At 42.6% G+C, this 14,617-nt stretch overlaps 1 protein-coding gene across 2 annotated transcripts in view; it reads left to right on the top strand.

Annotated features, from left to right (window-relative positions):
* LASP1 (LIM and SH3 protein 1) overlaps positions 1–4,540 on the top strand; it is a 41,359-nt gene extending 36,819 nt beyond the window's left edge. For both annotated transcript variants that reach the window (XM_043904373.1, XM_043904374.1), the window contains one exon: positions 1,444–4,540. In XM_043904373.1, coding sequence (XP_043760308.1) covers positions 1,444–1,617 — 174 coding nt within the window. In that variant the 3' untranslated portion in view covers positions 1,618–4,540. The remainder of the gene's footprint in view (positions 1–1,443) is intronic.
* The last annotated feature ends 10,077 nt before the right edge of the window (positions 4,541–14,617 follow it).

Consider the following 14,617-nt stretch of genomic DNA (forward strand, 5'->3'; position numbering starts at 1 on the left):
AATTTGAAGTTTTGTGCTATATAGGATAGGGGGCCTCTGAAGGGTTTAAAGCCAGGAAGTAACTTCATCAGCTTTGCATTTTGGAAAGTTCCTCCTGAGATCACAATAGATGAACAGTGGGAGGAGGCAGACCAGGGGAATGGAAACAGAATGTCTGAACAGGGTCTTGGAGGTGGGGTCGGGTGGTAGAGCAGATTCTGATTTCTGATGGATTCATCCAGCCTTGGACCCAAACGGATCCCAGAACCTGGCCTGGGGGACCCTAAAGGCTAAGCTGACTCCCAGAGACAAGTCAGTGTCAAGGGCAGTGATGGTCAGAGGACGTTAGAATCTTGCCTGCTTCCAAGATCACAGTTGGATTTCATGTGTTTTTTTGTGTTTTGTTTTTTTTTTTATTAGTTGGAGGCTAATTACTTCACAACATTTCAGTGGGTTTTGTCATACATTGATATGAATCAGCCATAGATATACACGTATTCCCCATCCCGATCCCCCCTCCCACCTCCCTCTCCACCCGATTCCTCTGGGTCTTCCCAGTGCACCAGGCCCGAGCACTTGTCTCATGCATCCCACCTGGGCTGGTGATCTGTTTCACCATAGATAATATACATGCTGTTCTTTCGAAACATCCCACCCTCACCTTCTCCCACAGAGTTCAAAAGTCTGTTCTGTACTTCTGTGTTTCTTTTTCTGTTTTGCATATAGGGTTATCATTACCATCTTTCTAAATTCCATATATATGTGTTAGTGTGCTGTAATGTTCTTTATCTTTCTGGCTTACTTCACTCTGTATAATGGGCTCCAGTTTCATCCATCTCATTAGAACTGATTCAAATGAATTCTTTTTAACGACTGAGTAATATTCCATGGTGTATATGTACCACAGCTTCCTTATCCATTCATCTGCTGATGGGCATCTAGGTTGCTTGGATTTCATGTGTTTTTACTGGACATTTCCTAGAGCTGGGGTTTAAACATGAGACTTTGGCTGAGGTTGGAAGGTGGGACCTGACAGGTACTTCTTGTATCACCTGGAGTTTTTTCTCCCAGGAGTTGGTCTTTATCCTGAACTTAAGAACCAGATTCATCAACAGCTTCAAAAAAAAAACAAGGAAGACTGGTGTTTATAATAATACAGATAATAGCACGCAGGGCAAGTCATAATTTTAAGCTCAACCCAGCATGGTGTCCACTGGACAGTACTGTATTCCTGTTCCGAGAGACAGGGTGGAGGTATTGTAACCGCCGTCCCTGTTTGTGTCTGGCCCTTAGGAGGTGCCAGATACAGTGTTAATAAGGTGATCGCTCTCAGAAAGTGTAACACAGAGGTGAGAAAACTTGAGGCAGAGCCTAGCCCGTCCTTGTCTCCCAGCTCCTGGTGCCCTCTGCTCTGGGGTCCCAGAGAGGTAGGCACCCTGACTGACCGCGCCCCCACCCCTGCAGAAGCGGTACCGTGCTGTGTACGACTACAGTGCTGCCGACGAGGACGAGGTCTCCTTCCAGGATGGGGACACCATCGTCAATGTGCAGCAGATCGACGACGGCTGGATGTACGGGACCGTGGAGCGCACCGGTGACACGGGGATGCTGCCAGCCAACTACGTGGAGGCCATCTGAGCCCGCCGGGCACCGCCCGCCCCATCCGTCTTCAGTGCATTCCACAGCATCGCGTCTGTCCTGGGCGTGACCTGTCCACCCTTCGGTGTCTCTGTTTTTTTAAATTCTGCAACAGCTTGTTTATCCTCCCCCTCTTCCAGCTTCTTTTGCCAACCGAAGCCTTGTTCTGCCACTTTCGCGGCTCCCCTTCTGGCAGGTTTTTCCCTTGACCAACTTCTTGGTTTTCTCTCTGGATGGAACACGTGTGAACCGCTCTGTGGGAGGCCAAGGCCTGTGGGGATGGTCTGGGTGGGAGACCCGTTGGCTCCCAGGCCTCTGCCTTCTCTCTTTTCTGCCCCCTCAGCCCCTCCTACCCACCTCCTCATACATCCAAACATTCCAGGACTGGGGTGAGCCCCAGATCCCCAGGACTCCCAGAGGAGGGGCTCCACACATTCCCAGGAGTGGGACCCTGCTGCCCGTGCCCTGGGATGGGGGTGGGGGTGGGGAGGGTGCTGCTGTTGTGCCAGTGAGATGGGCTCTGCCTCTGCGTCCCAGAGATGGGGCTGCCGGCCCTCCAAGAGGTCCCCTCACCACCCTCTTCCCGCTCAAGGTTGACAGAGGCGGGTAAAGTTCCTGCTTTGGTATTCATTCATCCTTCCCCACATGGTTCCTTTTCACACTGTGATATCGCTCTCCTGCTCACCCGGGCCTGGTGTGGGCGAGGAGCTGGAAGCTCGGCTTGGGTCTGCGTCTCACCTTTCTGCTTTAGGGACAGCTGCAGGAAAGAGGGGAATGGGGTGTTCTCTTCACAGCCCTTTTCTCTCCTTCCCACTGAGTCTCCAGGGTCCCTGGCTTGCCTCCTCCTGAAAGATGGGGCAAGGAAGCCTCAGGCCTCTCAGCCGTGCAACCCAGCCCCTGAGACCTGGTTAGACGGGCCGCTCCTCCTGGGAACGCAGCTTGGGGCCTTCCATGGCCTCCCCCCATCCCACACCACCTGATCTGACCCCACAGGGACTGGACCATGCGAAGCCACAGCCCGCTCTGTATCTCCACGACTTCCTGGAGGGGGAAGGAGTGGGTATCTGCAGGTGTCTGTGACAGGCGAGTGTGTGTGTGAGCGTGAGAGAAGCAGGCAGGGTGCAGGCTTTCAGGAGGGTGCACAGAGGGAGGTCCTTGAGGGAGAGAAGTTCCTTATGTTTTCTTTGGAATGAGAATCCCTCCTTTCCTTCTATCCCTGGATGGAGGAAGCCCACCACCCCCGTTTCCAAAGTGCAGAAGTGAGGAGGGGGTGTGTACCTGACGGAGGCTGATGTTGGGGCCTGTAGCGTGCTGGAGGAGTGGGGAGAAGAAAGACTTCATGACTCCAAGCAGATACTTTCCCCCCATCTCTGTGTCCTGGGCTGTAGATAGGGAGCCAGGGGACCCTGTGTCACCTACACTGAGTTCTCCCCTCTTGCTGCCCACCCCCTTCCACCCTGCCCTGCCCCCAGCTGGCCCATTTACCTAAAGTCTCCTTGAAATAAAGGGAGAGAGGGTCCCAGGGCTACAAAACTGGAAGCGCAGACCCGAGTCAAGAAGGGAAAGATGGTGCTATCTCCAAGTCCCTTCTCTCACTCGTGGGTGGCTGTAACCACCCTTGCCTGATTTTATTCATCTCTGGGCTTTCCTGCCACCCTTCTGGGTCTCCCCTTCCCATCTTTACCCCAAGGTCACTGACTCAGGCCCTGTGGTTGCCATCTTTGCATCCTTGTGCCCTGCAGGAGATGGAGGGGCCTGCAGGCGTGTTTAACATCTAGTCCTCACTGCTTGTGAGCTGGCTTGGGAATATTTACCCCCGATCAGAGGTTTGAGCCCCTGCCTGACTGACCAATCTCTTTCCCTCCTTGGCCACAGCCACCGTGAGGGTGGGTGGAGAGTCTCATACTGGGCAGTGTGGGGGATGAGGGAGGCAGAGAAGGAACGATTTTGGGAGCCGTGGGCAGACGCTAGTCCATTCTGTTTCCTCTTAATCTCAAAGCACAATGTGGATTCTGGGACCAAAGGTCAGAGAGATATCCTGTTGGAGAACCTGTGGTTGGCAGGGAAGTGAGAGGCTGGGAAGGGGGGGCTGGAGAGTAAGAAGTAGCCTGTTTTTGCTCAGCTTAATTTTTCTTCCAAAACAAGGCAAGCCAGCCACTGGAATCTTGCTGCCAGCCCTTGGTTCCTCCCATCCTAAAAATAGGGGACCTTTTCTTACACACCCCCAGAGAGAGGAGGAACTATCACACTGGTGCTGAGGGACCTAGGGGCTGCTGAGAGTACTTTTTCCTTTCCAGAATCATCCATCCCTAGCAGAGCACAGAACCTGAGGGCTGGACCGAGTCCCTGGTCTTTTCTTACAGTTCACAGAGGGGTTTTTTTTTTTTAGCCAATCTAATCCCAGGAAAGAAGATGCAACAAAGCTAGAATGTGAATATAACTTTAGTGGACCAATAATAAAATGCAAGAAGCCCAATGGTGAGAAAAGTGAATTCTCTCAATATTGCTTCCTGTTTTCTTCCTCATGTCCCTCCAGGGAAAACTACTTTATTGCTTAATTTCTGCCTTTTCCCCCTCACATATGCACTTTTGGGCCTTTTTTTTTTTTTTTTTAATAGCTGGAAAAAAAAATACCACCCCACAAACCTGTATTTAAAAAGAAATAGAAATGATCACGTGGAATTTGCTTCTGTCCAGACATTTCACCTGTGTGTATGTGCGTGCGTGTGTGTGTGTGAAGCCGTCCATCCATCTTTTTATATGGGGTGGTTGTCTTTTCTTGGTCTGTTTTGGTCCCCTCCCTCGTGGGCTTGTGCTTGGGATCAAATCTTTCTGGCCTGTTATGATTCTGAACATTTGACTTGGACCACAAGTGAATCTTTCTCCTGGTGACTCAAATAAAAGTATAATTTTTACCTGCGGACTTGGCTTGCTCTCTCTGGTCTTGAGGTGGTGTGTGTGTGTGTGTCCTGTCTCCTTGGGGGCATTTTAGACACACTTTTTTTCCCCTTTTACTTTATGAACAGCCCTATGAAAGAAGTAACTGCTTGATATCCATCTTACAGATGGGGTTCCCTGAAGCCCAGGAAGGCAGTGGTTTTGGTGGGAGTCACACCAGCTAGTGGCAGGGCCGGAGGTCTCAGGACTCCAATGTGATGCTCCTGGCCTCCTTCCGTGACCTTGACAGGAACCCTGCACCCACACGCTTTGCCCTCACCTCCCAGGCTTTGCCAGTATCTCCCAGGCTCAGTTCTTTGCTCCAGGTGCGTTGGGTCTGAACTTTGACCAGGTCGGGCAGCCTGCCTCCCCTCTTCTGCCGGGTTGGGAAAAGGAGGTGGCAGAGAAGGAATCCAGATCCTTTGTCCGCAGCTCGGGGGCCACTAGTCAGCCTTGTGCTGCGGCCTTGTGGAGAGCGGCGTTCTTCACTCTGGGCACAGAATTCAGGCTTCCCCTGGCTTCAGGATTGCAGCAGGGTGGAGAAGAAAAGGGCTTTCCCCAAAGTGAGAGCCTCTGTGATCAGGAGATGACACGGCTGCTCCGAGCAGCTGAGGCAGCGCTGGGTGGGATAATTGCAGATGGTACTGACACCACGGGCGGCCTAATGTGTCCTCAGTAGCAGGCAATGAGTTGGCAAATCTTGCCTCCATTGGCCTGCCCCTGTTTGCTCCAGAGCTGTAGCCCCCTCTCCCCAGGAGGCTTCATTCATTCCCCTTTTCGGGACAGTCTGCTTGGGAGGGAACCAGTGCCAAGTCTCCACTCCCAACTCACAGGAAGCTCTTACCCTGCCTCCCTGTGCGAACCCACGCAAGCAGTTTCTAGACTCCCTTCTAAAGCAGCCTAAGTTCCTGAGGCTTAGCATGACGAAGGGGCTGCTGTTGCCCCCATCCTGTGCCCCTCAAAGGAGCTAGTTAGGGTGGAGCCAAGGACACTAGGCCTCAGGTGTCACAGGGAATTTGCTTTTTTTTTTTTGCTTTTGTTTTTTAATAGGAAATAAGGCAAAAGGCATAATAAAAACAAGAAGGCATAACTACCCACCACCCAGCTTAAACTATGAAACATCAATTCTTTCCCCTCAGAAAAAGCCACTTGAAAAATGTGAAAAAGATATATATGTACAACTGAATCACTTTGCTGTACAGCAAAAATTAATACAAAATTGTGAATCAACTCTACTTCTACTTAAAAAAAGTCACCTGAGTTGCATTTCTAAACACTTAACTGCACAGGGATGGGCCTGACTGAGAGTTCTTTAGTGCCCTCTCTGGGTATAACACTGCAATGAGCTCTGAAGAGGATATAAGAGAAGATAAATGTGGGAAATGACCACAAAGAGATAAGGAATGGTTGGAGGAGAGGCCTCTGATGCTCACACTGTCATAGGAAGGATCTGTGCAAAATGCAAGTTGAGAAGCGCAGGTGGACCTGAGAGGGTATTTCAGATTAACAGGGTGGGCCGGTCTGGGGCGACAGAAGAATGTGGATTCCGGAGTGGACAAGCCTAGTTTTGAATTGGTCTCTGGCCTTTCCAGTGAAACATAAGGCAGGTTACTGATCATCTCTGAGCCTCATCTATAAAAGACTTGCAGGGAGGTTGCAATTACACCACGAGTGCAATATCTGACACAATATAGGAATCCCGTTGAGTCTCAGCTCCATCCCCTTGAGATGCCATCTGAAACACACGTGAGACCTTTGTCCTTGTCCCTCCATAACCTGACTCTACAACGTGCCAATGGCCCACCCAGCCCCCAACCATCATTTTGAGTTCCTTTGCCAAGGATTCATGAGAGGAAAAAGAGAAGAAAAGCACTCAGGAGGTATCATTCTTTGGGCACCTGGATACAGGTCAAATCTCTTCCCTATTTCCATAATATACAGACTCCATTTAGATACAAAGGGTAGGATTGGGTTCCTAGGGAGAAATTGAGCCTCTTCATTTCTGCCTGGTCTAAATCGAGCAGTTCCTTGGTTACCCGCTCCCGAGCTTTCTGATTGGTTGGCGAAGGAGGGGAGCGCGGGGGCGGGTAGTAAGCTGCCGCCGGAGCCGCAGTATCCCTTAGTCTCAGGCACTGGAGGGGGGAGGGGGAAAGGAGGGCTAAGCTGTAGAGGGAAAGGGGAGCCATTTCTCTCCACTGGCTGCAGTCTCCGTGCTCCCATTTCCTCGGAATCCAGAGGCGTCCTCGGCCAAGGACTCCACAATGCTGGATATTTTCATCCTGATGTTCTTTGCCATCATAGGCCTGGTCATTCTGTCCTACATTATCTATCTGCTTTAGGGACCCGAAGCGGAGGCGTGGAGCCCACAGCTCAGGGTGGAAGGATGAAGCTGACTGGCGGAGCATCCTGCTTGCTGACGCACCGGTAGATTTTTGCTTCTGGTCATTATTCCGGGTATTGATTCAAAAACAAAATTACAAGGGATCTTGTTTTCCATTTTTTTTTCCTCAGATGCACTGATGTTGCATTTCCCAGACCACTCTGAAAAGAATAAGAAATGCCAACTTCTTTCTTTGAGACCTAATCTAAAATAATGATTTTTAAAATGAAAATAAAGCCCACAATCAAAGGATTTTTAGGTAGAATGGGTTGGGAGTGGTGTGCATGGTGGGAGGGGCTATTATTTCCTAGTTTTTTCTTCAAGTTAGGTGCTCGAACTCCACTTTGTCCATTTTCTCCTGGTAATTAAAGGTTAAAAACATCTTTATGTCAGTAGAGTGGCTTACAATTATGCTTGCATAATTGCATTAATTAATTAACTAGTAACTCATTCTAACTTGAGGATGAGATAGCAAATGAAATTTACTTGGGAGTGGGATTTGGGGAAGATGTCAATTCTTCCCCGACTGTGGGGTTTGGCGGAGAGAGAAACTCCCAATGTCGGGAGCTGATACCTTTGTATTCCCATCTGAGCCTTGCTTTTTCTGGGTTTCCCACAGCTCCTGGATTCCAGTCCAACAAGAGGCCTCTTATCAACAGAAATCCTGCTGCCCAGCAGACCTCTTCTAAAGCTCTCCGGATATGGTTAACCCCTGTCCAGCAAGGGGATTTTTAGAGTTCAGAGGCAGAAGCACTCGGCTCGGACATCAGGAATTCATGGGCATGGCTGGCAACTGCTGCGTGCATTTAAGCTGTAGATGGAGGATGTTGAGAAAGAGCTAAAATGTAGACTCATTAAAGTTACCATGGAGAACTGCTCAAAAATTCATTTGATAGCCTTCCCTTAGGTCTTAATTGCAACTTCAATTAAGCTAAATTATGTTCTTTTCTTGCTCACATGAAGGGTGTTCCCTTGTAAGTCCAAGAGCATGTTGTCTATTTTCATCTATGAAGTAGTCACTTTATCACTCACTGACTTTAAAGATTGCACAATCTGGGTTTGTGTGGTTTCCGTGTCTCACTCTGTATAAGGAACTTGTCATTTGAGTTTTTAAGATTTATCTTCCCCACTCCATGCCCCTTGGGCTCCAGCTTCTCATTTAACGAGAGCAACAGTCCTCATTCTTTCTGCATACCTGAATTATAAATTATTGAAACAAAATGGCTACACTTGTTATTTGGGAAAAACTTCTCTCTTACCCTCAAATAAGTGTGTTTTTTGTTTGTTTGTTTGTTTCTTTTTTTTTTTGTATTGCCAAATGTTCTCTTTCTAAAAAAACAAAAGCAAAAAACTTTCAATATTTCTCTGTCCAAGTAGGGCTGAAGAAACCATATATTTGAGGGTCCAGAGTAGAATTGGGCTCTAAATCTGCAGTATCTATTTCTTTGAAAAGTCTGTCATGATTGTTCTACATTTGATTTTTCTTTCTGGCTTATAAATAAACAAGGAGAGAGATCAGCCTAATAGTTTTATTTATAACATTATGTTTAATTTCCATGTTTTAAAAAGAAAATTGAGAAAAAAAAAAAAGAATTGAGGAAGTATAATATACGTCACAACATCTGGCCAAGAAAAAACACTGCTCTAGGAACTTGTCTAGGCAACAAATTATGTGATCTTCAGTAAGTCACTTAACCTTTGAAAGTAAGTCGCTCAGTGCCTGAACTTTGCAAACCCATGGAGTATACAACCCAGGCCAGAATACTGGAATGGGTAGCCATTCCCTTCTGCAGGGGATCTTCCCAACCCGGGAACTGAACCCAGGTCTCCCCGATTGCAGGCAGATTCTTTACCAGCTGAGCCATCAGGGAAGCCCACTTAACCTTTGGGCTTCAGACTATTCTGATAAAAGAAATGGTTGGACTGGAAAATTGTTTATGAGCTTTTCCATTTCAAAATTCTATAATTCTAGGATGGAAATTCCATCTTTGAGAATAGAAGTCCCACAAAACAAACTCTTTTATAGTTTACCAGGAGTCCGCTTTTCTGCTCTCCCCAAATGACATTTTATAATGAAAACTCACCTGCAAAACTCTTTTTGGGTACCAACAGCCACATTATGAGGAGAAAATGAAAATATTTATTTACCCCCAAACATATATCAGCGATAATTTGCCTAAGCTGTTTAAGGAATATTAACAAGTACACTATGAGGTGGTATGTAGCAAAATGAGGTAAGCTGAGAGATATACTAATGGGGAAAGCATGGCTCCAAACATTAATATATTCAGGGATGATCTTCAGTTATCTGGAGTCCTTGATATAACATTTCCCACTAAAACGTTCCTCCAACTCTGGCATAACCTGTGTTTCACACTAAACTTTGTACTTCAAGTCAAGAGAGCAGCTCTAGGTCCTTTCCTAGGTAAGTAGGGCAAGTGTCAATATTTTGGAGTGGTCCAAGTTACACAGTTAATTATGGTAATGTAGATCTTCATGGTATATATAGAGTCTCTAACCAGGCTCCCTCTTAAGTCTTTTATGAGGTCAAGGCTCTTCAATCTGTATCCATATCGGTTCAGTTGTGTCAGAATCCTTGCAGCCCTATGGGTGTAACCTGCCAGACTCCTCTGTCTGTGGGGATCCTCCAAGCAAGAATACTGGAGTGGGTTGCCATGCCCTTCTCCAGGGGTCTTCCCAACTCAGGGATCAAACCCGTGTCTCTTATGTCTCCTGCATTGGCAGGCAGGTTCTTTACCACTAGGGCCACCTGGGAAGGCCATACAAAGTTGATATGACTAATCAATTCAGTGAAAACAGTCAGCCAATTTCAGTTATACACCAGTGATATTGGGCACAATATAAAAACAGATAATATTTTCAATCACCTGTAAAATATTATGGTTTTAATAAATAAATAATTACATTTTGGAAGAAATTTTATGACTTTGTGTCCATATCCATGCTATGTCAGTTTATAACTTGAGTTTTCCTGTGCTCATTTCGGTAAAAGTTTTCTAAATTTCACATTTAAATTATTTGTGTATTGTCATCCTAAAATGATAAAACACTGCAAAAATTACTTTTGTAATACAAAGTTTTCTTTAGATCTTATAAATCTGTGCCATAGGGCAATCATGTCCTATAAAAATGGGGTTGAAATTTTACTACATATCAATGTACTAAAAACATCTCTAAATAATGCAGATTACTTAAAAAATTGGTATAAAATTGGCATAAAATTAATTGGCTAAAAATCATTATATTAATACTTGCTTTCTTGATTAAAAAAATAAGGGGTTTAGGTGTAAAATAATGTATTTTATGTTAGGAGAAAGAGAACATATTTTAGGAAACAGTTAAACAATGGGAAGATATTAATAAATGTTACTAAATTGGAACCACCTAAAACTCATTGGGTATTTTTTATAAGAAATCCAATCCAAGCAATAAATGCTGGAGAGGCTGTGGAGAAAAGGGAACCCTCTTACACTGTTGGTGGGAATGCAAACTAGTACAGCCACTATGGAAAACAGTGTGGAGATTCCTTAAAAAACTGGAAATAGAACTGCCATATGACCCAGCAATACCACTTCTGGGCATACACACTGAGGAAACCAGATCTGAAAGAGACACATGCACCCCAATGTTCATCGCAGCACTGTTTATAATAGCCAGGACATGGAAGCAACCTAGATGCCCATCAGCAGATGAATGGATAAGGAAGCTGTGGTACATATACACCATGGAATTTTACTCAGCCGTCAAAAAGAATTCATTTGAACCAGTCCTAATGAGATGGATGAAACTGGAACCCATTATACAGAGTGAAGTAAGCCAGAAAGATAAAGAACATTACAGCATACTAACACATATATATGGAATTTAGAAAGATGGTAACGATAACCCTATATGCAAAACAGAAAAAGAGACACAGAAATACAGAACAGACTTTTGAACTCTGTGGGAGAAGGTGAGGGTGGGATGTTTCAAAAGAACAGCATGTATACTATCTATGGTGAAACAGATCACCAGCCCAGGTGGGATGCATGAGACAAGTGCTCCGGCCTGGTGCACTGGGAAGACCCAGAGGAATCGGGTGGAGAGGGAGATGGGAGGGGGGATCGGGATGGGGAATAAGTGTAAATCTATGGCTGATTCATATCAATGTATGACAAAACCCACTGAAATGTTGTGAAGCAATTAGCCTCCAACTAATAAAAAAATTAAAAAAAAAAAAAAAAAGAAATCCAATCCAAACTTTCTGAGTTTGAAACTTGGCATGACATGAATTATTAAATCTCAGAAAATTTGTTTTCTTTTAAAAGGCTTAAAATTAGCATTGTTCAAACTTTAAAATCCCTTAAAAGTATCACTTTAGGGCTTCCCTAGGGGCTCAGAGGTAAAGAATCTGCCTGCCAGTGCAAGAGACACGGGTTTGATCCCTGGTCCGAGAAGATCCCACATGCCAAGGAGCAACTAGGCTTATGCGCCACAACTATTGAGCCTGTGCTCTGGAGCCCGGGAACAACTACTGAGCGCACGCACCGCAACCACTGAAGCCCTTACACCATAGAGCCGGTGCTCCAACAAAGTGTGGCCCCTCGCTTGCTGCAACTAGAGAAAAAGCCCACTTAGGAACCAAGACCCAACACAGACAAAAATAAATAAATGAAATTGAATTTTTAAAAAGCATCATTTTAACTTTACATTATCTTTTAGAAATGAGAATTTCCCTTAATAAAGTACTTAAGCATAAAGTGGGAAAATTGTCTTTGTAAACCATATGTTATGGCTTTATCACAGACCAAATGTTTAAGCCTAGAATGGCCTTTTCTAAGTTAGCTTTGCTTCCATATATTTTAAGTAAAAATAAAATCAAAGTCATATATAAGGGGAGAGACAGAAAAAAATCATTGACACAATTTCCATTATAAACTAAAAAACAACTGCTAAGGCAGACACATTTTTTAGAAATATTTAAGAACTTCTATGTTTTAAAAAACACTAAGAGCTTATCATAGGAAATTGCAAGTAATGCACAATAATCACATATTTTGTTGCTTGAAACTAGTATTGAACTATGACAACTACAATTGTAGTATTTTAGCAGTAATTGGAATATCAATTGCTTGGGAGTGAATTAAACAGCAAATAGTATAGAATACTGTTCTGCTTATAGATTTATTATTCAATTTAAGAGTTGTTGCTAGTAAATGAATTTATACACTAAAATATTGAGCATAAAACACATAAATAAGTATATAGTACATAGCTAATTGAAGCATTATTTTGTATTAAGATGTTTAGTTTTTTGATCATGGTAGAGCTATAATTAACAGCTTAAATAAAAACAAGTTCTTCCACATGAAATAATTTAAAGAAACTACAAAACAAATATTTTATAATAACTATAAGTGGAGTATAATCTTTAAAATTTGTGAATCATTATATTGTACACCTGTAATTTATATGTTATACATCAACTTAATTTAATTTTTAAAATAGAAAAAAAATTTTAAAGGCATTACATGCTCAGTGGTTTGCATAAAGACAAACTCTGAACAAGTTAGAAATGTTTCTAATTGTATTTTATTAACATTAATAAATAACAAATTAAATAAAATTTAGCAAATATGTATCAAAGACAGTTCACCATAAATACAATACTTTAAAGATGAATATTTTTCAGTTTTGTGCACCGTTAAGAAAGCAGTGATCTTAGAAAATCTACAATTATTAATCTTTTTAAATTTAAAAAATTTTCAAGGGATAAACTAAGTTTTTTTTTTAAAGTTTAGTTACTTGAGGAATTTTCTGGAATTGTATTTACTTTCTTGATGAAAAAAATGTGTTCTTAGTCCTTTGGCATTTTTTTTTTAACCTAGAAAAGACTGTCCAATACAGCTGTCTTTCGGGTCATCTTTCCTATGTTAGTGATGTCTCAATAAGCTAAGGAGCATATGTCTATCACCTGATTTCTTACAGGTTTCAGAGCTACCTGCTAGTAGAATTGGTAAAGGAGTCATATTGCTAGTATGGTATCCAATAATGAAAGAAGTTTTTGTGGGAGCATTGTGTTTTTATCCTTTACAATATTGACATGCAAATCTGTAATCATATAATTGAGTATTATTCACTTAAGCTATTAACTCTTGAGTAATCATCACACAAAGGGGCTCATGTTTGCTTTTTATTGACATAATGTGGTTTTTCCAGTTACACCTTTTACTGGGCACCTCATGCTTGCTCTAATCTCCAAAGCTGAATAACTATCCTGGCAATAAAATATTTTGTTATAAATAGAAGAACTGGAAGCACCAACTAAGCCATGAAGGGATGGATAAAGTGTGAAATCAGGTGCCAATTGTTCATGTTATGGAGAGCTACCTGATAAAACAATTGCTTGAGCTTCCTGAATGGCTTCCCAAGTACAGTATGTACTATTGTGAAGATGATAAAGTTGAGGGGTCAGCACAGCATGAGAAGGAATTATCTAAAAAAGCATTAATGATAGAAGTTCTATAGTTTCATAAGGTGCAGAGTATTTCTCACAAGATATAAACTTTAGTTTCTAAGAAAATGAGTGTCATTAGATTGTTATTAGTGCTATTGTGGTGTGATGTGTGTGTTTAGAAACAACAGTAAAGATAAATATGATGATGTGTTGTTGAGTTTGTCTTCTAGTGGAAATAAAAACCATCCTATAAATCAAGCTCAAAAGAGACTGGGGAAATCATTATCAAAAGAGGAAAAAAGCTAGAAATCCAGGTTAATCTCCTAGTTTAGAAAGAGGTACAGGATAAATTATCTGACCTGTTGACAATTTACATCATTATTTTATCATGACTATTCTAGAGTGGGTTAGAAGTGGACAGTCGCCAACTGTTTTTAGACTATTCATTTGCGAATGCTCCCTTTTTGTGGTGATATGACTGCCTCTACCATCACTTAAACATCAATACTATCAATAATAATATACACTTTTAAAAGTGAATTTCCCACTTTAAAATTTGATATCACATTTCATTCCTGATGACAAATATATTCAGCAAAAGAAAATTGCCAAGTTGAGGAAACTGTAATTTTGGTCTCAAAGATTATCTTTATCTATTAATAATCAAATGAAGAATCTATCAGTTTACTTTTTATTGGTAACAAGATGATATCATTTATTTACTGTACCCAAAGAATGAATCAGATTTTCTTATGTTCCAAATTTCTGGGGAAGATGAGATAATAATCTCACAATTATTAAGAATAACAAAATAATGTGAGCTAAAAAAAATTTGCTACAGCAATCATGTCAGATGAAGTGTATAACGCAATTCACAGTCCAGATTAAAAAAATGTTTTAAATTAAACCACTATTCTTTTGTAAACATGCTGAAAATAACTGGTGTAGAGACTTAGATAATTCAAGAAATCAAAGCAATTTCACAATGTTAAATTTCTTTTTCTAAGGCAATGAACTTAACATCCATCTAGGAAAATATTTAAAATATTCACTATTTATATGAAAATTTTTAAAATATATTTTTTAATATGAAAATTTCTACTTAAAATATTTTTTCTTTTCCCCCCCCATATAATCTAATATTCTCAATTTGGAATCACCAGTGTTTTGATTAAGAAATGGATTAGGCTTTCCAAAGCACGTATGGAAAAAAGAGTGAGGGAACG

This window comes from Cervus elaphus, chromosome 5 (genome assembly GCF_910594005.1).
Source record: "Cervus elaphus chromosome 5, mCerEla1.1, whole genome shotgun sequence".
Classification (NCBI taxonomy): domain Eukaryota; kingdom Metazoa; phylum Chordata; class Mammalia; order Artiodactyla; family Cervidae; genus Cervus; species Cervus elaphus.